A 25,621-nucleotide genomic window follows, 5' to 3' on the forward strand; every position below is an offset into this window, starting at 1 on the left:
GCACATAACGGTTTCATCTTGCAATTACTGGAGTATATCCTTACCCATAATTTTTTTCTGTTTAACGGCTCCTTCTACCACCAGCTCAGGGGGACCGCAATGGGGAATTCCTGTGCCCCCACTTATGCGAATCTCCTCCTGGGCTGGTGGGAGGATACTGTTGTTTTCCCAGATCAGCACCCATGGTGGAGCGAAAACATCTCCTTTTGGACTCGTTATATCGACGATGTCTTCCCGATCTGGGAAGGAAGTATTCCAGCTTTCCACAGTTTTATTGATACCCTTAATCATAATGACATCGGTTTGAGCTTCACCTATGAAACCCAATTAGAGCAGATCACCTTTCTGGACGTGGTGGTGAGTAAAGTAGAGGGTACACTTATTACATCAGTTTTTCGGAAACCCACGGCAACCAATAGTATCCTCCATTGGGAGAGCCACCACCCCATCGCAGTTGAAAAAGGGATCCCAAGGGGACAATATCTGCGAATTCGCAGAAACTGCTCGTCAGGAGGCAATTTTTATCAAGAGTCAGGAAAGCTCAGGAAGAGACTGAGAGAAAGGGGTTATCCTTCTAGGATCCTTAGGGACTCCTTTCAGCTCGCTGAGTCTAAGAATAGAGATGAGCTCTTGATACCAAGACTGAGAGATACGGACGACCATCTGATACGTCTCATCTCTACTTTCGACACTGGGAATGGCGAAGTGGTGTCTATACTGAGAAGGCACTGGGCCATTTTAACTATGGACCCTGACCTAACACAGGTGATTAGGAACTATCCGCAGGTAACTTACCGAAAAGGGAGAAGCCTGCGAGATCGGTTAGTCCATAGCCATTACGAAGGCCCAAAGAGAGAAGGCACATGGCTAGACCGTAGGCCCCTTGGTGTCTTCAAGTGCGGTTCCTGCAAAGCGTGTAACTTCATAAATCCATCTAAAACAATAATCTGCTCGGTGACCCGACGATCCTTTGCGATTCGTGACTTCGCCAACTGTAAAACCAAAGGCGTCGTCTACATTTGCCAATGTAGTTGCCCCCTCGACTACATTGGCAAAACTAAGAGGGAATTACGGAGAAGAATCTGTGAACATCTGAACGATATTAAAAAATCGAAGGATACCCCGGTGGCTCATCACTTTAATAATTGCCACAAGGGAGATGTGAGCTTGGCTCGTTTCTCGGTATTGGAGGTGGTCCCTTTTCCCGAGAGGAGGGGCGACTGGGACAGAAGGATTCTTCAAAAAGAGTCCTCCTGGATATACCGCTTTCAATCCCAGTCCCCCCTCGGTCTCAATGAAAGACTCAATTTTGCATGTTTTATTTAATACTCTCCCTGTCTTGTGTTTAATTTTTGACGCTCCTCAGTAATTTATCTTCCAAGTATCTCTGGTATGTGACCCATGGTCTCTGTGCCGATCAGTGCGGAAAGCACCACGTAAAAAAGGGGGTTATTCAAGACTGATTCCCCATATCTTTAAATGCTACCTGTTACCTCTCAAACTCTATCAATATTAATGAAGAGGCAGGTTTTTGTGTATCTTGGTTGTTATCCTTTATTATTATATATCGTTTGCTCTGTGATTCATTTCTGTCTCATTGGGGGTCTTTGCTGAAGGTTTTCCTTAAATAACTGTGCCCCCAGGTTATAGTCTTCTCTATCGGCTAGCACAGCTGTATTTGGGACATCCCTACTCATAACCGTTACTTTCAGTGTTAACATACGGGCCGCTCATTTAACCTAAACCCCCTAGGATCAAAGCTGCATTGACAGCACGGCCTCTGCTGCCTTCCGGCGCCGGCATCAGGCCCTATGCGGCTCACGATGCGTTCCACGGCGCCGGAAGTGACGCAAACCGGAAGCGCCTTGCGTTCCATTATGCGTTCCAGGAGACCGGAAGTGCTCTTCCGGCGTCCGGACGCACTGATTAAGACCCTATAAATGGGTTCTATTCTCACTGGCACCTCACCTGGGCCCAAAGCAGGCTACTGGGGGAGGTATTGGCCAGCACCAGCACTATGTAAGTCCTGATTTATCTCTCTAATTGGTGAGAACTTTCTATAGAGTTGTGAGTGGCTACTTTATATTATACTGAAGTGTCCCCTTTATATATACATTTTTCTAGGTATCACGTGTTGATGTAGTTATCTTGCCTTCTGGTAATGCTATATCTACGCTCCCTCCGTCTGAACATCTTTAGCTAAGTATCGGTTTATTATATTATCGCTTTCGCATCATTGGTCACATCTATATCATTGCTGGACGTTTGTCCAAATTTCTATCTACCTCCTGATGAGCCTGAATCTATACAGGTGAAACGCGTTGAGGTCTGAGTTATAAGATGTGTATATTTTAAAATGTGCGTACTGTTTACTGGAGAGGAATGGTGATCCCCCGAATATCTGGACCCCCTTCCACTCACTTTTTGTATTCATTATATGTATTGTTTGAATTTCGGAGAGGACAGGTGGCGACCCTGGCTATCTGAACCACCTTTTCCCTCCGGTATATTCTTTTTGATACCGTTACTGTATATCTATTACCTTTTCCCGGTTAGGGTCAACCTAGGGACTTGACAGTTTTAGGTTCGGGGACAGGGAACCTCCACCATCAGAGGGGTTACCCTGGGCTGAGCAGGTTTTAGGGCCTTTAGGGTAAGCATCTTGTCTGCCCTGCCCTTTTCTCCTCAGACCATGTACTAATTTTTGTTTTGATCCTCGAACCGCCGTAGTTTACTGATAGTTTTTGTGTCACTAACATACGTTTTAGCTAGGGGTCACTACTCCCCTGTCAAAAGAAATTTATATATAATCCTTTTGAAATTGTAGTACACTCTGTTGGTATATGCATACCTATACCCGCACTATAACTAAATAAAGGTATTTTTAAAAGTCACTAATTTCGAATAGCAAATTATGTTAAAACCCATGTGATAATATAATCTAATAAAAATCAAATTACTAGGCAATTTTCAGGTATATAGAACACCTCAATCACACCCCTCAGTATGTCACACCTATCGATAGCACACCTATACCAGTCCTTAACATGACTTTTGTGGCCCTATTAGCTAGCGTTTGGTGTCCCTAACAGCCTGTCCCTGCTCCACACAGCAACCTCTCCCTACACTGGCAAAAGACTGAATGTAAAATGGCTGCCAGATCAGGTTTATTTATAAGGTAGGGGGTATGTCCATGTGCTGAAATGTCTCAATTCGGTGTCCTGTCCGACCTGATGGATGTGTCATGGGTTAAAGTTTGGCGCAATGCAAAAGAATATGGCATTGGCGGACATCGCCATATGCTCACATTTTCGGCGAATGGCGAACGCATGAAGCGAACGCCGGGTGAACTGAAAGGCCATCTCTAGTGTACATACTAGGACAGCAAACACAAATGCACCCTCCAGAATGCACATAACTCCCACGTGTATTACTGGGGATCTGAACATGAAGGAATAAAGATTACGGACTGAAATTTAGTGAAACTTTTTCTTTACCTCAAGGTAACCACTAAGGTATGAAAAAAATCTCATCGAATGCGTCCATAGCAGCATATTGTTGTAATTGTTGCTATTACACATAGGGATAAATTAACTCTATATCAGCAAATATGTGAACAGATGTAAATTCTCACCTTTTAGGAACAATTTGATGGTGTGCTGAAGGAGGAAATGATTTCTGAAGGACTCTCTATGTTTGGTCGTTCAGCTCTTGGAAGTGAGCAAGTTTATCTACATTTGAACCTATCGGTAAGTATCTGCTGTGTTAATGTTACAGTATGCCACAAAAGTCTGTGAGAATGTGGCTCCCAAGGCCTACCTTGCTGCAGGCATCGAGAGGATGGTCCTCATGTTGAGCTGCGGTGGCTTTCTCGAGCCAAGTCTATGGTCTCCTGGAGTTACATAAACAGCCAGCAAACCTGATTGTTTCCATAACATCCATAGAGATGCAGTAACCAGTCACATCACCACCATGGGGGTCAGGGGAATCCTGATGGGGCACCGAAAGGTGGGACCTTCTCCCATCGGTTATTTATGGCATTGTAAAACTTTGGATATGTCATAGAGACATATGAAGAGTTTTGATAGGTGCAGGTCTGAGCGCTGAGACCCTCACGATCACTAAAACAAGGAGAGAAAACGCTGTTATATTGCGCTACAGGAGACGGGCTCAATAGAAGTCGAAGAGCCCGTCTGAATTCTGTCTTCTACATCATGTGCGTGCTTCTCTCTCCTCGTTCTAGCAATCGGTGTGGGTCTCATCGTTCAGACCCTCAAAACTTTGGATCTGTCTCCGTAACATATCTAAAAAAAAAATTTAAATCTCAGCGACCACTTCATTTGCGTGCTTGCCCTGGAGCTGTTCAGTACAGATTTTTAGCAAAACGGCAGGGTCAGTTCACGTAAGTCACCAGTTAATCCTGCAGTTCTTCAAGAGTGTTTCTTTTTGTCAAGGCACGCTAAAGGTACAGCTGCTTTCTAAATGTATGAAATGTACATTAACAATTTCAAAATTAAAGGAACAAAAAGATCATCTACGGCTCCAGGGTCCAACTATGGACGCTTGAAAAGCAGTTGAGCTCTGCGGCTGGGATCTCAATGCAGCAGACTGTCAAACATAAGTAATAATATCCAATCAGCCCTCGGAAGATGTGGACTGTTTAATGCAGCTAGAATGTGGCTTTCAGCGTCATCTTGTCACATCATGCTCCAAGATAGTGTCCTCTGCTGACATACGCTGTGCTCAGAAGAAAAATACATGAGGGATCATGGGACATAATAAGCTCCTGCTGTTATTGTTATATTGGAAATAGAGGAGAATGTTTTATCCGAAATGTGCTCTCAGAGCCTCCGATATCTCCATCCAGGGAATGTTCTTCTCACCAGAGGCCCAGTGAGGAATTCTAATGTTCTGCACAAATCCCACAACTAGACAGACAGTATCCTAAAGCCTGAAAAGATTCTCGGCTTCTTTTATTGCACAAATTGGCAAGACAGCAGAGAATGTCACCGCCAAATGCTGTAAAGAATGGAACGCACCCCGACGCCCCTTCTCCCGATCGCCATGACGTACTGGTCTGCACCGGGGGTGTGACCACATAGGTAGCCTGTTGTTATTACACTGTATGGCCTGGATTATATGTATGTGATCAAATGTTCCTAGCTTAATGTCCGTTAGTGGACTTGGAAAAAAATGACATTCAATTTAAAGTTTAGTACTCCCCCCATCACCAAATTTCATTAAAAAAAACGAGTCAAATATATATGTAGGACACCACTGCAGACGTAATGACCTGAGATAATAAATGTGACGTATTATTACAGTGCACAGTCCTTGGCGTAAAAATAACTAAATGAATACATAAATGCAAAATGGTACCCAAAAAACCTCCAACTGATCGTGCAAAAACAAACACTCCTATGACGTTTTTCATAGAAAATTTCAATTTCAGAACATACCCGGTACATCTTTTGGAATGTGTCACCCCAAAAATGACTTTTCTATAAAACTTGATTGTATTGTACAAAGGTCCAATACTATAGTGAGAGGGCCACATAAAAGGGCAATAACCTATCAGTATCTCAAGCGTTCAGCATCCCTACCCTCTAATACATCATCGCGATATAGAGTGGTGTGGGTTAATATCCATATACCTCACACTCCTGATTTAACCCCCTCCAGCCTGATTTTGAGATTTAATCTGGGTTATATACCCCATGGTTTTATAGGATTTATTGGTTAAATAAAACATTTTTTTGTTTTTGTTTTAACGTTCCATTCAGGCTTTTGGTCAGATTACCACTTCTGGTTTTGGCTTTAAAACCTGCCATGGTAAATGCGTATTACCCCAAATTGCAGAGCTGCACCTGCACTTGCCATGTCTTAAGTTGCAAATATAGCTGCAGCCCGGCAATTAGCAGTCATCCACATGAGGTTACTGCACATGGGCTGCACCATGTACAGGCGCCTTTACAGACAGCCCAAAGCTGGTTTGTCAGCAGACGTCTAGGACACACCAGTTATCTTCCACTTTCAGCACTAGAAAGAACCTATATTATTTTATGTTAGAAGAGGCAGCAGGGACGGATTGGCCATAGACCCTACAGAGAAAGTTCCTGGTGGGCTGATGCCCAGAGCGCCACCCAAGTCCTTCTTCTCTGCCACTGGCCTGGTACATATTGAGCTCTCAGCGGTAATTAACACTGTGAGAATCAGATACTTATTAGTGTTGAGAGCGAATATTCGAATCACAAATTTTAATCGCAAATATCGCCACTTCGAGAATTTGCAAATATTTAGAATATAGTGCTATATATTCGTATTCGCGAATAGTGTTGAATATTCTAATCACAAATCTATCGCGAATATATTACATTGCCTATTTTCTCAATTGAGTTAATAAAGACTGGAGATCACGAGTTCTTGAATTTGCTAATTTATGGCGAATATTCGGCCAACAATTAGCGAAATATCGCGAATTTGAATATTGCCTATGCTGCTCATCACTACTACTTATGTACCCAGCCGGAGACCGCTCTCCTGAATTCAACTGCTGTGGCCTGCGTCTCACCTCCTAAGTCCCTGCACCATATCTTAATCAGAGAGGGAAGGGATGCAAATGAACTCTTAACAAGCTTTGCCTCTAATGCCACCAGACGTAAGGCAGCTATCCTATAAGTCAATGTTTAGCTCTTAAAATAAGCCTTGAGACATGACTTGGATATTAAATAAGCCAGCATCTCATCTGCAGACAGCTGTTTCGGGGCGATTGCCCCTCATCAGTGCAGAGCAGAGAGTACGGGCCTAACTGGGTGAGAGGCCTGTGTCCGAGCAAGGGGGGAACTAACTCTCCTTAGGGAGAGAGCACCTTAATCAGTGTGCGGAGACTTATAGGCCATACATGCTCCTCTGGAATTCTGGGAAGGAAGGGATGCAAATGAGCTCTTAACAAGCTCTGTCTCTAATGCCACCAGATGTAAGGCAGCTATCCTATAAGTCAATGTTTAGCTCTTAAAATAAGCCTTGAGACATGACTTGGATATTAAATAAGCTTTCTGCAGATGAGGTGCTGGCTTATTTAATATCCAAGTCATGTCTCAAGGCTTATTTTAAGAGCTAAACATTGACTTATAGGATAGCTGCCTTACATCTGGTGGCATTAGAGACAGAGCTTGTTAAGAGCTCATTTGCATTTCTTCCTTCCCAGAATTCCAGAGGAGCATGTATGGCCTATAAGTCTCCTCACACTGATTGAGGTGCTCTCTCCCTAAGGAGAGTTCGTTCCCCCCTTAATCAGAGAGAACTGGAGGAGGAGGAGGAGGAGGAAAGAAAAGAAAACGGCGTCTATTGATGGCAACCACAGAGGGGCTGCTTTTGGGTTAATATTGTGCTGCACTGTTCTTGATGGAATATCTAGGAGGGAAGTAATTTCATGAACTGACTTGTTGCAGTGGTAGCGTCCTATTACAGTACCACGAGGGAATTCCATGAGTTCTTTAAAATGACCCATTCTTTCACGTATGTGTGTAAATGCAGACTGAATGGCTAGGGGCTGGATTTTATACACCTGTGGTAATGGGACTGACTGAAAGTCAATGACTAAGAGATGTGTCCCAATACTTTTTTCCATATAGTATACATAAGTATAATGGAGTTATAGATGTCCTGCATTGTCTCATGTCATTTCCATCTTGTTTTTTTTATCATTCTATTCTTATCCCCAGGATCGTAAATTACACAATATCCAGATTCTCTGTAGTTACATCCACCTACAGAAGTTGAGAAAGTTCCAGCAGAGTTGACCCTTTTAAACGTAACTTTTACTGATATAGTCAAATAAAATAAAACCACCTTTGTGATTCACCAGTGAAAAAAATTGTGAAACAAACGATATACAGATATAAACACTGTTTACACGGGATAACCAACCAGTGATCTGGTTATAGAGGTATGGTGTACATAAGGCAGTATACAGGGGAGTGTGTAGATGTCTAACCTGTCCCTACTCTCACCCGAATCACTGCTCAGCCCAGGGACGTCCCCTGATGGTGGAGACTCCCCGTCCTTGTTTCTGGACTGACTGCCCTACATATACCCTCCTCTCAATAAGCGATATCTGGCTGTCCCGCATAGATAACGGACATTAACTGTGTCACAGCCAATCGATGCCTGTGGAGATCACAGCCCACATAGATGAAAAACTGAGACAGATTATATAAAAGTGCAGAGGGAAAGATAAATCCTACAGCACCGTTATGAGAAGCCTAGAAGGAATATTTTGATGACAATATGTTTCCAGGCTATTTCTCATCAGTACCCCGACACGTTTCCCCTATTGTTAGGTTCATCAGGGGGTCAGAAGACAGTCATGGGTAAACCGTTACATAGATAAATAGTCAAAAGATATACTCATGATACATGTGGAGGACATAGGATCGGATACGCAGATGCTGATGTATATGTGGGACCAAGCGGACCATTAGATATATCCCACCTGTAAATGAAAGTTAGAGATGTATCAAAATAAGCCCTCATGTAAGGTTACCAGTATTTCAACCCAATAGGGGTCACTTACTTATATTCCTGGTCTGCCAGCTTGGTCAAAAGCCCATTTAGATGAGGCCATATTATCCAAAGACTGAAAAAACATATAGTGTAAAATTCCATTTCATGCCAAAGTCCAGATAAGTCAATCAAAAGCAGACCAAACGGTCCCCACTTACATTTCTCTGGCGTTCCGACAACTTCCTATGTCTCCAGATGGATACACAAACCGAACTGCCTACCTCTCTAAATATCCCCTCCTCAGCTGATTTGGATCTGGCGCTTTCAGAACGCCAATCGCGTCACTTCCGGTTCCATAAGGTCTCTGCTTGCATCACTTCCGATCTATGGACCGCACGTGTACCGCACTTCCGTCCAATGGAACGCAGCCGGACGTCACATCCGGTTCCTAGATACTGCCGGCTTATAATCTATTCTAGCCAGCAATAAGCCGCGCCTCCTCCATCAAATGGATCGCAAACACCAATGGCATCCGATCCTGTGGAACGCATCGCCCTATTCCATCAGGTACAAGGTTCAAAAGACATTCCATCTGTAATATCAATTCACTAGATAGGTGGAGGATTATCCGGTGATGAGGTTAAATTAATATATAATAATACTGCATATAATCAGTGCGTTGCAGTCTCATATATCCACAAAGCGACATTGTTATTAGGGAGTAACCTATAGAGACGAGTGACTCATATTCAGCTGGATCAGTGCAGATGGCATTAGATTGATTATATATTGAGGATAATGGAGCATATGGGGGGGGGGGGAGGTCGGTATGAGCCATAGCTTGATAAAGAAAGAGATGTTACACAATATTTCACTTGCGGTGCATGCCCAAGATAAAAGCCACCACTAAGCGTATATTTGATGAATAGCGCTTAAAATGTAATTTTAGGATACTAAAGGTATCCTAGTCTTTTTATCCTGATTTATATCTTCACCAAGTTCATAGGTTTTGGAACCGCGCTGCTGGGAGCTATGTATTCCGGTCACAGGTGGATGATACAAGGGTGTCAGCCCCTCTCCTCGACAACCAAAGGATATGGTCCTCCCAGACCTCCTCCTCTACAGGGTTTAAGGGGATAGGCAAGATAGTGAAGCACCCTTGAGAATGTTGTTCTAAAAGGTTTTATTCTACTTACAACAGGTCAGTAGACAAAAGGCATAAAAATACAAGATGATCGTCACGTTCCTGCCCGACCCGGGTTTCGCTACCTCGCTTCTTCGCCCTTGAAGAAGCGAGGTAGCGAAACCCGGGTCGGGCAGGAACGTGACGATCATCTTGTATTTTTATGCCTTTTGTCTACTGACCTGTTGTAAGTAGAATAAAACCTTTTAGAACAACATTCTCAAGGGTGCTTCACTATCTTGCCTATCCCCTTAAACCCTGTAGAGGAGGAGGTCTGGGAGGACCATATCCTTTGGTTGTCGAGGAGAGGGGCTGACACCCTTGTATCATCCACCTGTGACCGGAATACATAGCTCCCAGCAGCGCGGTTCCAAAACCTATGAACTTGACTTTGCCAGTGTGAAACCTACCACACGAACCCGGGACCAGCAGCAGCGCAAGTAACTGTCCGTGTTGAGACGCAGGACTGACTTTCTGTTTTATTTGTGTTTTACCTATATCTTCACCAAGTAGGCTCATCCGTGTTCAGGGAGAGCACACTGAGCACATATTCCATCTGACCTGTTCATAAGAAGCATGAGAAGGTGAGCCTTTCATTAATGCCAAGGGGTGCCTGGCATTTAAAACGGTGGATCCAGACACACTCTTTTTGGAGAATTTTACGATCCCAATCGCCACCCCTTGGGGAAGGGGGGATAGCCTCCAGTATAGAGAAACTGAGACAGTTGGGATCGCCGCCGTGGATATCATTGATGTGTGTTGCGACTGGGGTGATTTTTTTCTTGGCCACATCATTTAAGTGCTCACAAATCCGCCGTCTGACTTCCCTAACCGTTTTTCCTATATAATCCATAGGACATGGACACTGGCATATATATACTACCCCCTTGTATAATTTCATGAACTGACTTGTTGCAGCGGTAGCGTCCTATTACAGTACCACGAGGAAATTCCATGAGTTCTTTAAAATGACCCATTCTTTCACGTATGTGTGTAAATGCAGACTGAATGGCTAGGGGCTGGATTTTATACACCTGTGGTAATGGGACTGACTGAAAGTCAATGACTAAGAGATGTGTCCCAATACTTTTTTCCATATAGTATACATACGTATAATGGAGTTATAGATGTCCTGCATTGTCTCATGTCATTTCCATCTTGTTTTTTATCATTCTATTCTTATCCCCAGGATCGTAAATTACACAATATCCAGATTCTCTGTAGTTACATCCACCTACAGAAGTTGGATGTGTCCTGCAATGACATCACTGGTATGTATCTTAGACCACTGTAGGGGATAGAAACCAAGCTACATCTGCAGAGAAGTGAACGTGAAGTCATCTGACGGGGGAATATGTGGAAATGAGTTTTCTGCTCCACTGCTTTACACCCAGTAGACTCAAGCTATCAGGATATGTACAGGGGTCTGTCCTAAATTTCTGCCTGTAATGAACTTTAATGACTGTTAACAACTTCAAAATTAGGCTGGGTTTACACATTCAGGTTTTTCTTGCAGCTTTTGAAGCTAAAGACAGGAGTGGATTCATAAAGTGAAGACTCAGCCTCTTTATATGTATCCTTCTAGAAAACCTGACAGTGTAAACCTAGGCGTAGAATAATTTTCTATGAAATTGATGGGGTGCAGTTACTTGAAGAGCTGGTAGAGTGTCTCATGCTGTGCCTTTGACCTGTGATCTGTTAGGAAGCTGTCATATTGTCAGACGGTGGTATACAGCACTCTTCTATTACATCTCTCATTTCTGGATTTGTTTCGAGGAGGCTCTCCTCCACTCTTCCTTTATACTAGTTATTATGACTCTCCCTCAGTGCATCCGCAGTGGTATAAAAGACGTACCAACCACCTCTTACATGCATCCAAAAAGAAAGAACGATGACATATATATAGCAAATATGAATTCATATGGGTGTTTTCATTTGTCTCTAGATCTGTCTTGTGTCAGTTACATGCCATACTTGACTGAGCTAAATGCTTCAAAGAATAGGCTGAGCACGTTCTTCGACTTCAACCCCCCCAAGAATCTGATGGTAAGCACGACGCAGTGCAGGTAAAAGGTAACAGTGCCGCTGATTAAGATAGATTCTGTACATATATAGTCATCATACAAGCAAATTGTACAAGGCATTTCTTTTTGTATATGGTATATTTACAGTATGTAAAATAATAGAAGAAAAAAGGGCTTCTCCGCACTGCTTAAATAAAACTTCCTTATTTATTTAAATTCCATTAAAATCCCAAAAATCGCACAATTGTGATTGTTGTGATTTTAATGGAATTTAATGAGTCACTGTACGTTCACACAATTTCATTCAATATAGAGTGGTGTAACTAGCAAATTTCTACCGTAAATCACTTCATTTACATTTAAAAAACCTACCTGCATCCACCTGAGCAAAAAAAAAGCTATGAAGTCAACATGACGACTAGGGGTCTTCCACCTAATTTGCAGTATACTGCCTGTTGTCAGGCAAGATCCGTCCCTAGTAACGGAGATGCAGAAGACAGTTCACAGGAAATGGGGGCATGTCAGAGCTAGCTGAGCTCCTGAGCCTGATATAAGAACTGCTTCTACACAGATTCAGAAGAACAGAGAAGCTCCAGTGTGTCTGTAAGTCCAATCTCTCCCTTCTTGTCAGCTTTCTGAGCTCCCTAGAAGAAAACAAACATAGTGAGAAGTGAGGTCACAGCAGTACTGTACCGGCAGATTTCATAGAAGGGTGACATCCCCTGCTTGTGAGAGAAATGCATCTAGCTGTACAAGTGAAACAGGGAATAATATGGCTGAGGAAGACATTAGGGAAACTTCAAAAAGACCTGCTGCTTTACTGTTATGATTCTACAATGAAGCACAGCAGTTATGCAAACTTTTTTTATGAAAACTCAGATACACGTTAAATAAATAAGGAATTTTATCCAAGTAGCGCAGGCAAACCTTTTTTATCTTCTATGGTGGATTGACGACTGGAAGCCAGCAATCACTTCCTGTGTTCATTGATTTGGGGAGCAACTATCTATATACATGTGGGAAGGTGGTGAGCGATTTCTGTGTTTGACTAAGGCCTCATGCACACGGCTGTTGTTTGGGTCCGCATCCAAGCCGCCCTTTTGGCGGCTCGGATGCGGACCCATTCACTTCAATGGGGCCGCAAAAGATGCAGACAGCACTCTGTGTGCTGTCCGCATCTGTTGTTTCGTTCCGTGGCCCTGCTTAAAAAATATAACATGTCCTATTCTTGTCCGCTCTTTGTGCACAAGAAAAGGCTGCTGTCCGTGCAGTTCCGCAAAGTGCTTTGCGGATCCGCGATTTGCAGATCGCAAAATACACCACGGTCGTGTGCATGATGCCAAAACACACCACGGTCATGTGCATGAGGCCTTACTATGTACCAAGGCATAATTTTATTTCACCTTTTCTTTTCAGGTAGTGGATTTGTCGTTCAATAATATAACCAGTATGAAGGATTTATCAGCATACAGATCTCTGACAACACTGTTACTAAATAGTATCCTTTTTGTAACTACACTGAATTTATCTGACTTCGTACGGCTGAAGAAATATAAAATATCACTTTGATACTTACCATTCTCTATATAATTTGTGATATTACCACTCACAGCTCAGATAATATAATGGAGGTGTAATATTATTCCCTAAGTAAACAAATGTAGCATACTAAAATTTTAAAGAGGTTGTGTGAGTTAAAGAGGTTGTCCCACAAAAAATGTTTTACATTTTTCCAACCAGCACCTGGTTCTGAATAATTTTTAATTGCATGTAATAAAAAATTTAGTATATCCACTGAGTTATTCACTGAAATCTATTTGTATAGTGCCACCTGCTGTTTTTTATTTTCCTTTTTTCTCTGTCCACCTCATTGAGGTGGTCACACATGCTCAGTTTAAATCTTTAGCTGTATCTGCTGTTAGAAGCTGTGGCAGTTACAGGGAAAGAGCTACAGCAGGAAAGACATGCCCTCTGGAAAAGGACACGTCCCATGAGAAAGGACACGTCCCATGAGAAAGGACACGTCCCATGAGAAAGGACACACCTCCTGAGCTGACAGTTTAAAATAAATGTAACGTAGCAATTGGAGCAATGTATTGGGCTGGCTTTAGCCTTGTAAGAAAGAGATCATGTACTGTATTTTCATTTGCATAACCCCTTTAAATTAGAACTCAGGTAGCAGCAGAAAATGTAATAAAATAATTGTAAAAGTCATACCACTTTTCTCCCCTGCCGCTTTCAGTGTTTTACTCCATTTTTGAGGCTCTATAAGGCACATAGAATTGTGTCATATCACTCGGCACGTTGGGCTAGTTTCACACCTGTTGTGTGAATTCTGGCAAAGAACAGCCTGCCGGAATCTGCTGGAGGACGACAGAATGCTCGCTGGCTCCATGATGTGGTCCATGTAGGCAGTGCAGAGAATCTGCCGGACACAAACTGCTACAGGCTGCAGTTTGTGTCCGGCTAATTTGTGACATTGTCTACCGTAACAGCCTCCCGGAATTCACACTGCGGGTGTGAAACTAGCCTTAGACGACTTATTTATTTAGTTATTGTATCTTGTTTATTTCTATATAAAAATCTCCATGTGTTAGAAAATCATCCTCGAAGTAACATAACTAAAACAGCTTAGGGGGACTTAAAGGGGTTATCCGACCGCTGAAATGCCCCTCCATATGCCCGTGCCCCTCACACACAATGTACTTACCTCGCTCCCCAGCACATGCATTGCTTCTGGCGCCTGCACAGCCGCTGCTGCATCTCTGCATCTCCCATCAAGCGTCGGGAGGGGGGGGGGGGGGGGCAGCCAATAGCAGACGGGGACGAGTCTCCCTAGCCTGCTATTGGCTGCCAGATGTTTTCATCCACGTGACGGGGAGATACAGCGGCGGCTGTGCAGGCTTCAGAAGCGACGCAGGTGCTGGGGAACGGGGTAAGTACATTGTGTGTGTGAGCGGCCCGGGTGATTTTAGGGGTTGGATAACCCCTTTAATGCAAAACGTATGGCTATAAATTCTATCAAGACAATCTCCTAGCTTTAAAATATGGTCTTACTACCTGTACCTATAAGTGTTATTCCCTTAACTTCTTTTCTTGTCAGATAATAACATACAAGAAATCATAGGCTTGGAAAAATGCACCAGTTTGAAACACGTCAGCTTGGCTCACAATAATATCTATACCATCAGCGGGTTTGGTGACTTGCCCATCAGAACCCTGAGCCTGGTACGCATTATGCAGATTATAACTGATGTATAATATGATGGAGCGTATAACACATCGGGGCCTGATGATAGCTGGATTAACAAGTTATTAGTAATAGAAACAGAAGCTAACAGTCTATTGGGATTGATGGAGCAAAGGTAGTGGGTGTGCCAGCTGCAGTAGAGCGGGAAACCATCATGCATTATGGTCTTAGAGCCCATTTTCGTTGCCAGGCTAAAGGAGGATCCAGGTTTGGAGTTTGTTTAAGGAACTAGAATTGTACAATTAGTGATTGACATGGATCGACAGGAAGAAGCTGCTGAGGATCATCAGGAGAGGTGAATGGGCTAAGCACCTCAGTTGAAGGGGTGCTACTTGTCGTGTTGGTTGACCATAATAGGGGGTTACAATACTTACCCCGTGGAGCAGCTGTTATTGCCAGGGAGACCATCAGTGACTGGACATTTTCCCAGTGTTGCATGGTGCCCATTCAAATTAACGGACAGCCATGTAAATGTAAATGTCCAAGAGAGCAGAAGACGCTCTTTGCTTTTTCAATATTTTTTTTAATATATATATATATATATATATATTTTTTTTTTAATTAATTACATTTTTTTAATTAATTTTTTGTGAAAAAAGCATACAAAAGTAGACTTATTATAAACCCAAATGTTTACAGTAATATGAAAAATGAGGAGCCCAGAGAGACCCTCTTTGTATGGACATTCTTCTCTGGCTTATAGTGGGGATATATCTGAGCAGACATTTATCAACAGTGTCATTTGTTATTTTATTTCTAGAGTATCGAAGCCCAAATGAAATGTTTGACATTAAAGGGGTTATCCCATCTTAGACAATGGGGGCATATCGCTAGGATATGCTCCCATTGTCTGATAGGTGTGGGTCCCACCTCTGGGACCCGCACCAACAAGGAGAACGGAGCGGAGAAAGTTGAGGAGGGCGCACCGCGCATGCGCAGCCGCCTTCCATTCATTTCTATGGAGCCGCCGAAAATGACCGAGCACTGGCTTGGCTATTTCTGTCGGCCCCATAGAAATGAATGGGAGCAGTGGCCGCGAATGCGCGGTGCGCTCCCATTCACTTCAATGGGAGAGGCGGGGAGCTGTACCTGGTGGTGGACAGACCACAGGAAACCCGGGGTCTTCCAGCCACAATTCTCCCCGGCTCCGTTCTCCTTGTAGGTGCGGTTCCCAGAGGTGGGACCCGCACCTATCAGACAATGGGGGCATATCCTACCGATATGCCCCCATTGTCTAAGATGGGATAATCCCTTTAACATATGTAATGCAAAGTCACGGGTATACTTTTGTATGAATTAATATGCTTACTGTAAATTTCAGGATTGATCGTCTTAATATGTGGTTATTTTATACCTTTTAGGTCTCCTTCACACACATTTTTTTTCCCTTGTAAAAGGCACCAGTGCCCACGCCAGGTCTAAAAAAAGTGGGCGGGGGAAGGTCCTTTACCCTTTTTTACACCTGTTTTAGAGGTAGAAAATGCTCTAAATATAAGACAGCTAGGAAGCTGTCTTACATTTAGAAGCAGTGGTGGATGCGCCAAAGTTATGGAGACGCCTGCGCCTCTTCATAACTCTGGCAGATCCACCGCCAGCTATGGGGCTTATTAAGACCAGTGTCTAAAATGCCACTCTTAATAAATGTGCTCCTTAGTGTTTGTACAGATTTTTTGCATGAGGATGAGGAACTATATTTGCACACTCATGGGTGTGCCAGATAACCATATGCTATTGCCCATCAATGAAACAGAGAGATTTTTAGGAGGTGTACCCTCAACATTTAAAGGGGTTGTCTCACGAGTAATATTCTACAGTTTTCAAACCAGTACCTGCATCTAAATACCTTTGTGATTGCATTTAATAAAAAATATATTATAGCTAATGAGTTATTCAATGAAATCTATCTGTATAGCGCCCCCTGCTGTTTTCTCTTTCACTTCCATCCTTCAGCTGCCACTTGCTGCAGCAGACAAGACATGCCCTCTGAGAAAGGACACCCCCCTCAGTATGTAATTTACCAGTGGGCGAGAGACAGGCATTCAAATGGTTATGTGCCCAACCAACCTTATAGAGAAGCCGGCAGACAAGGGGGAAATATTGCATTACCTTCTAAGAAATATTATTTGAAAGAGTCTATGAGACTGTATAAGCGATTGAAAGAGATAATACTTCACTCTATGACAGTGTTGAGATTGGTGCAAGTATCTTGTTAAAAAAATGATTAAACTTTCTTTTTTTTATCATTGTAACACAACCTTTATGTTCAAGGCTTCAAATCAAATTAAGAACATCACTGGCTTGGAAAATCTTGCCTCATTACAAACGCTGGACCTCTCCTGTAACCAGATCAGTAGTCTGGAAGGTCTGGAGGGGTTGGAATTTCTGCAGACTCTCAACCTTCAGGATAATGAGGTATTGGACACTACTATTTACCTTGGAATAAAAAGTCCCAGTACATTTGTCAGCATCTTGTCCGTACCGTAATTCCATGTCGGACGAAGCGCCGTGCGATGCAAATACACAGCAGATCCATTACTGTAGCAAAGTGCAGGGATCTGATAACCAAGGTGGCTCGTGTCCTAGTTACATGCAGTGGCGTAGCGTGGCTTGCCAGCATCCGGGGCAAGCTAAGTATTGTGCCCCCCCCCAACCTGTGGTCACGCCCCTTTTTACAGATAATGTAGTAGATGTCACCTGCAGTCCTATGTAACACCACAGATAACACAGTGATAATGTAGTAGATGGGTGTGAGCCCCCAGAATTTAGAACACGCACAGTGTGACCTGAAGTCTGGGGCCAGGCTGCTCCAATGTGGGCTAACTTCTATGTCCACCCTCCCATCACTACGGAACATACAGGGTAATACAGCGCCCCATACCTCTTACATACAGTGACGTCTCTTTGATGTAGATGTTCTCTTTCCTCATCTTCTCCTTTCAGACCTTCAGACCAGACCACCATTTTTCAGCCATTTATCGTCTCCATCATCGTTTTCCATCATCCTCCCATCTTCTGGACAAATCATCCTACCACCCCCAATACTGTGCCGCTGTGCTCCCCAATACTATACTGCAGAAACAGATAAACTTCCTGATAATAGTAGTACCATGCAGATAGTGCCCTTCAATAATTATTGGCACACAGTGCCCTAAAATAACTGTGCCCAGCAAATAGTGCCCCTGACACTAATAGTGTAAACATAACGTCCCCCAAAAATAATTGTGGTAAGCGGATACTGTGCCAAGGGGCCCCCACAGTAATAGTGCTCTCAAAAGTCCCACCAATAGGAATAATTCTCTGCTAGAGCACACATGGTAGTAATAGTGCTCCTACAGTGCCCCACTGTGCCCCAGAAGTAATAATGCTCCCATAGTGCCCATACTATAATCGTATTCCCCATAGACCCCCAGTAGTAATAAAGCCCACCATAATGCCCCCCAGTAGTAATAATTCTCCTTATAATGTGACAGTGGAAAAAATACCCCCTTTTAATGCCCCCAGTTGAGCTAATGTCCCCATAATGTGCCAGTATAAAATACCCCTATATAGTGCCCCCAGTAAATGCCCCCATAGTTCTCCTCTCCCCCTTCCTCCTAGTGCTCCCCATATTGTACCAGTATAACATTCCCCATATATAGTGCCTCAGTAGATGCCCTCACTTTCCCCCATAATTTTCAATGATAAAATACCCCTTCTTAGTGCCCCCGTAGATGACCCCATAGTACTCCTCTCCCCCCTTCTCCATAGTACCCACCATAATGTGTCCCAGTATAAAATGCCCCTATACAGAGCCCCTCACATAAAATACTCCTTCTTTGTGTCCTCAGTAGATGCCCCCATAGTTCCACCCAATAATGTGCCAGTAAGAAGTGCCCCCCAATAATGTGCCAGTAAGATGTGCCCCCATAGATGCCCACCAATAATATGCCAGTAAGTGCCCCCATAGATGCCCCCCAATCATCTGCCAGTGAGAAGTGCTTTCCATTGATGGCCCAAAATAATGTGCCAGTAACAAGTGCCCCCTAATCGTGTGCCAGTAACAAGTGCCCCCCAATCGTGTGCCAGTAACAAGTGCCCCCCATAGATGCCCCCCAATCATGTGCCAGTAACAAGTGCCCCCCATAGATGGCCACCCAATCATGTGCCAGTAGCCAGTATTGTACCATATAAAAAAATAAAGACTTATACTTACATCTATGGCAGCTATGCGATGCAGGCCTCTTCCGGCCTGTGTCCCGCGCTGTACGGCTCAGGCGGCGCGATGACGGCCTGCAGCCTATCAGAGGAACGGGGAAGGGAGACGCCTGTCCCCTGCCTCACAGCACATCCATCTGTATCGCTGTCCTGAGAATGGCGATACAGATGGCTATGGGGATGAGCGCTTCCACAATGGAAGAGCTCATCTCCCTGTGCCCTGCTGTCGCCTCCCACTTGTGAGCAGGGCCGCGCCGCCTGCGGCGATCGCCTCACTTTGCTTAGCGCCCCTTAAAGTTTTATGCAAATTGACTTCGGATGTTTCATCCGAAGTCGATTCGCTCATCCCTAATGGGGGATGAATGATCACTAGTGCGATCGTTTGTCCCCATACCTTCATTGTGTCTCCTTGTGTATTTTGCATTTTCTCTCAAAATTCCTGGTAGATCAGTTTTTTTTTTCTCATTAAAGGGTTTCTCTGGGAATAAAACCTTTTTCTGTACTGCCTCCATAAAAAGAAGATTCAAGCTTACCTGCTCCCCGTCGTTCCGGTCCTCCGCACTGGCTCTCACATGTCCATGTCTGATCCCCGGACAGTTTACATCCAGGGGTGCAAGAGCATGGTCACATTCTCCACCTCAGCCAATAACTGGCTTCAGCAGTGATGTGCTGCTTGCGCACCACCCACCGGAACATGGACATGCAGGAGCCAGCACGGCAGGGAGCAGGTAAGTATAAATCTTCTATTTATGGAGGTGTGGGCAGTACAGAAAAAGCCTTTATTCCCGGAGAACCCCTTTAAAGTCAGGCCCAGTCTACCTTGTTCTTAGAGGCAAATTAATGCATCGTCTATGCAGTATTACAAATCTGTCAGTGCCATATAAAATGCCATGTATTTAAGCTTCCAGGCATAGGTAGAGAGCGCCTGTGTTACAGGGTGGTCTTCTTGATCATAGAACCACTTACATATATGACCATATTTATGTTTCTTATTCTTGGTTGTTTGTGATCTTTCTTACAATGTTTTTTCTTTGACAGATTTATCAGATAAGCGAAATTGCTTTCATCGAAGACCTGCCATTGCTACATGTGCTAAATCTCCTAAAAAATCCAGTGCAGGTAGGGGTTGTCATTCGAAGGTTATTTTCCCTTTATAATACCACGTTTCTTTGTTATATTGTATCTGGACTTTACCTAGCTGCAGACATTGTCAGCAAGTATAAAGAAGTTGATCAGATCAGTCTTAGGGCCCTTGCACACGACCGTATGCCCTCAGAGACATGCGGTCCGTGAGCGGGCCATATGTCCCGGAGCGGTATTGATTACAGTGATGCTGTGCACGTCGGGCCGCCCGCGGGGCTATTGTCCCGCACTCATATGATCTTATCATTAATATCATTGTAATCTATGATGCTGTGCGCTCCCCTGCACACGATCAATGCCTCTCCGGGACATATGGCCCATATGGCAGCATATCCGTCCCGTGTGTACATACAAGAAGATTCGGTGATTGCATTTGTTAGGCACTTATGTTAGTAAAATATTTATTGTGTAAGTACTAAGTTACAGTATATACCCACGTACCCCTGTGTCCTAAGTAACACCGGCTAAACATAGGGCTATAGGGACACTTAGCCAGCCTGTATACCTGCTCATTAATACAAACATCTTATCTGCTAATAATATGGGGCAACTCAATGCAGAAAGTATGTTGACAGGATCATAAGGTTCAGCTGATATTCAGACATCCACCTGTCTGATGGTAGCCATGCCATGCTGATTGTAAGGCCCCTTTCACACGGGCGAGTATTCCGCGCGGATGCGATGCGTGAGTTGAATGCATTGCAACCGCACTGAATACCGACCCATTCATTTCTATGGGGCTGTTCAGATGAGCGGTGATTTTTACGCATCACTTATGCGTTGCGTGAAAATCGCAGCATGCTCAACGCAGGCCCCATAGAAATTAATGGGGTTGCGTGAAAATCGCAAGCATCTGCAAGCAAGTGCGGATGCGGTGCGATTTTCACGCACGGTTGCTAGGAGACGATCGGGATGGAGACCCGATCATTATTATTTTCCCTTATAACATGGTTATAAGGGAAAATAATAGCATTCTGAATACAGAATGCAAAGTAAAATAGCGCTGGAGGGGTTAAAAAAAAATTAAAAATAATTTAACTCACCTTTAGTCCACTTGATCGCGTAGCCGGCATCTCCTTGTGTCTCCTTTGTTGAATAGGACCTGTGGTGAGCATTAAATACAGTTACAGGACCTTTGATGACGTCACTCCGGTCATCACATGGTACGTCACATGATCTTTTACCATGGTGATGGATCTTGTGATGACCGGAGTGACGTCATCAAATGTCCTTTACCCAGGTCCTAAAGAAAGAATACAGAAGGAGATGCCGGCTGCGCTATCAAGTGGACTAAGGTGAGTTAAAAATTTTAATATTTTTTTTTAACCCCTCCAGCGCTATTTTACTTTGCATTCTGTATTCAGAATGCTATTATTTTCCCTTATAACCATGTTATAAGGGAAAATAATACAATCTACAGAACACCGATCCCAAGCCCGAACTTCTGTGAAGAAGTTTGGGTTTGGGTACCAAACATGCGCGATTTTTCTCACGCGAGTGCAAAACGCATTACAGTGTTTTGCACTCGCACGGAAAAATCGCGGGTGTTCCCGCAACGCACCCGCACATTTTCCCGCAACGCCCGTGTGAAAGAGGCCTAAGGACTAGAATTTTTATATATCGAATAACCGCACAGTTTCAGCCCAATTAGCTGGAATATGAACGCTTGTTCCCATTAATTGGCTCAATCAGCCAATAAAAGAGCAATGACTTGTTCGTTGGTTGATTGGCATCATCAAAATGAAAGATGCCCGATGATTGGCAGCACGTCTCCCTCTGGACAAAAGTATCAAAAGTTGGACGAAATTTTGCATCTAACCTGAGCCATTGATAAGTTTTGCAATCTTTCAGCGCCTTTTTCTGCATAGTTTAGTGATCTCAAGGCCACGCAACTCAACTATGCCAAAAAAGTGCACTGGATATACTGGAGAGTACCTGTGGGTATTATTTTTACTTTATTCTATGATCCACATTACACGTGCATTTGTTACTCTGATTTATTATATTGTGTTTATTATGCTTTTTGAACTTTTTCATCTAAAGTTTTGTGATGTGTTTTTAAGACCGGTTTAGTCTTGATATTCTTTAAAGGGGTAGTCTAGGAATTTGTCCATCAATATCGGATTGGTGGGAGCCCGACACCCCTCACTCCCGCCAATGAGCCGCTGCCTTGAAGTGTTGGGAGTCGCTTGCGTAACGGTGTGATGGAGGGAGCTGGTAATTGCAGCGCTGTCCCTATTGAAGTGAATGGTAGCAGTACTACATTATTAAGCTCGGTCCACTACACAATGGATGGCGGAGCTATTGCGGAACAGGGTCACACCTCTGCCATTCTAATGGCTTATTTTGAGGGTAGACCGTCAATGGTAGATTCCTGGACAACCCCTTGATGCAGAATATGTGATGCACCACAGATAGGCCCCTTTCACATGAGCGTGACGGATTAGGTCCGGATGCGTTCAGGGTGCGTTCAGTGAAACTCGCACCATTTTGCAAGCAAGTTCAGTCCGTTTTGTCTGCGATTGCGTTCAGTTGTTCAGTTGTTTCCGCGCGGGTGCAATGCGTTTTGATGCGTTTTTCACGCGCGTGATAAAAAACTGAATGTTTACAAACAACATCTCCTAGCAACCATCAGTGAAAAACGCATTGCATCCGCACTTGCTTCCGGATGCAATGCGTTTTTCACTGAAGCCCCATTCACTTCTATGGGGCCAGGGCTGCGTGAAAAACACAGAATATAGAACATGCTGCGATTTTCACACAACGCAGAAATGATAAGTGAAAAAAACTGTCATGTACACAGACCCATTGAAATGAACGGGTCAGGATTCAGTGCGGGTGCTGTGCGTTCACGTCACGCATTGCACCCGCGCGGAAAACTCGCTCGTGTGAAAGGGGCCTTACAAAGCCATGTATAGGTTTATGGCACATTGCTATCATTTGCAGGAAATGTTCAGAAATCAGCAATATCAGTTAGTTTGCTGGTAATGTCCAAAACATTTCTGTTGCCTCCCCATTAGGTGTTCTACGTGTATTGTGCGGCTGACTATTTGTGTCTGCTCCATTAAGTTTGTTGTTTCTTAGGAACAAGCGGAATATTGGCTGTCAGCGCTGTTTATGCTGCCGAGATTAACTGAACTGGATCAGAAGAAGATCCGAGTTGAGGAGAAGGTATTTATCTCAGCACTTGCTCTCCACCAATCAGTGTTGCCCAGTAATTACATTGGTGTTGCCGTGAGGAAAGTATAGCTGATCCCAGAGGAATGGCGTCTCGGTACAGGTGGCTCCTGGAGGATCCCATCCGCTCCTCGGGGCCGCTCTCAGCCAGGCTTTTTGTCACATATTCGGGTGCAGTTCTTTGAGCTGAAGTCAGAAATGGATTGGAAGGGAATGAGATATATACTTCTCCTTCCTGATGGATCCATTTCTGGCTTTGGCTGAAAAAAATGCCACAAAAAGCTGTTGTCCCCCCCCCCCCCCCCCCCCCTTAGGGCCCTATTAGACCACACAATGTTTGGGCCAATTATCAGGAATAAGTGTTCAAAGTAATGCTTGTTCCCGATAATTGGTTTGTATAATCAGCCTACGAACGAGCAAATGATCATTTGTCGGCAGTGAGTGAAAATGTGTGTGAAAATCTGCAGTAGTAACCGCTCCTCTCACATTCAGTTTGCATCGGCCTCTGTAATCAGCGGGAACTTTACTAAAAGTGGCCCCATTCTGTAGTCAGGGCAACACTAGTAGGCAGGGCCAGCAGAAGTGGGTGGGGCCTGCAGAAGTAGGTGGGGCCTGCAGAAGTAGGTGGGGTCAGCAGAAGTAGGTGGGGTCAGCAGAAGTAGGTGGGGCCAGCAGAAGTAGGTGGGGCCAGCAGTACCATAGTGCAGCATAAAACCCCAGCAAAACCAGATAACACAGCGCAGCAAAAAATACCACCAGAGCAAAACCAGATAACACAGTGCAGCATAAAATACTGCCTCAGCAGAATCAAATATCACAGTGCAGCATAAAATACCACCAGAGCAAAACCAGATAACACAGTGCAGCGAAAAATACCACCAGAGCAAAACCAGATAACACAGTGCAGCAAAAAATACTGCCTCAGCAGAATCAAATACCACAGTGCAGCACAAAATACTTCCTCAGTAGAAGCAAATACCACAGTGCAGTACAAAATACTGCCCTATCACCATACTAAGGGCTGTAATGCAGTTGAATTCACCTTCAGCTGTTGGCCAGATGCATAAGTACCTAATACTCTTAGCATTGATTAATCCTGAGAGCGTTGGATCGTTATATACAGTACCTGGTCAGCCTCCTGGGCATTGGTCCACCAGGAATTTTCCCTGCAGGGTCTATGGCCAGTCCACCCCTGATAGTCAGGCCAGTGCTAGATGTGTTCTCATCCCTGTGTGCTTGTTCTGCAGTATAATACAGCCCTTACTGTCTGCTTCATCAGGGAGGAGTTCTCACTCCGCTTTTACCCCAGTGCTCGCTTCATCTGACACTACAATGATATCGGCCTAGTATTTGGGCCTCATTCGCACCTCAGTGATTTTAGCAGTCATTTCCATCAGTGATTTGTGAAGCCTACACAGAAATAAGCTATAAGGGAAAGATCTGCACCTGTTGTGTGGTTTTGACCCGCACCTGGTTTTGGCTCACAAATCACTGCTGAAAATCACTGACCACACACTGAAGTGTGAACGAGTCTTTAGTAGTGTAAATAATGAATTGTTTGCTTTGCTCTAGAGAAACTGATGGGACACGGTGCAGTCTGTGGATTTATAATGCAGAATTATCCTAGCCTAGTTTCTAACGTCCGTGCAGGCCCACGTGGTCATCCACTGAAGCTAATATTTTGTGCTGTTTATTTTCTGGACAATACTTAGGTGGCAGCAGTGAATAAGTATGATCCTCCTCCAGAGGTCATTGCCGCCCGAGATCATATGGCCAATATCATGTACAGCATTATCCAACCACAGAAGGTCTTTGACAGGTACTGTCTACTTGATTATCCTAAAACTCATCAATAAAATGCATACTAAAGTAGCTGTTTATATTCTGATTACATGCAACATGTCCAGTTCATTTGTCTTCAGACCCTTTCACTTTTTTCTCATTTTGTTATGTTCTAGCAATCTGCTAAAATAATAAAGTTTTACACTCAGTACCCATAGTGAGAAAGTGGAAATTCCTCATGCACATAATTCAGTTGAGCAAACCTGCCTTTCGGGAGGTTCAAGTTCAGGTTTTAACCTCTTAGTGACCAGCCTGTTTTTGGGCTTTACTGACCAACCGTTTTTTTCTTCCTTTTTACATCGT

At 43.9% G+C, this 25,621-nt stretch overlaps 1 protein-coding gene across 1 annotated transcript in view; it reads left to right on the top strand.

Moving 5' to 3' along the window:
- Positions 1–25,621, top strand: part of LRGUK (leucine rich repeats and guanylate kinase domain containing) — an 80,475-nt gene that overhangs the window by 10,196 nt on the left and 44,658 nt on the right. The window contains exons 2-10 of the mRNA XM_040415748.1: positions 3,642–3,749; positions 10,878–10,959; positions 11,634–11,734; positions 13,129–13,210; positions 14,816–14,940; positions 17,231–17,374; positions 20,195–20,275; positions 23,384–23,470; positions 25,189–25,295. Coding sequence (XP_040271682.1) covers positions 3,642–3,749; positions 10,878–10,959; positions 11,634–11,734; positions 13,129–13,210; positions 14,816–14,940; positions 17,231–17,374; positions 20,195–20,275; positions 23,384–23,470; positions 25,189–25,295 — 917 coding nt within the window. The remainder of the gene's footprint in view (positions 1–3,641; positions 3,750–10,877; positions 10,960–11,633; positions 11,735–13,128; positions 13,211–14,815; positions 14,941–17,230; positions 17,375–20,194; positions 20,276–23,383; positions 23,471–25,188; positions 25,296–25,621) is intronic.

This window comes from Bufo bufo, chromosome 1, assembly GCF_905171765.1.
Source record: "Bufo bufo chromosome 1, aBufBuf1.1, whole genome shotgun sequence".
NCBI lineage: Eukaryota > Metazoa > Chordata > Amphibia > Anura > Bufonidae > Bufo > Bufo bufo.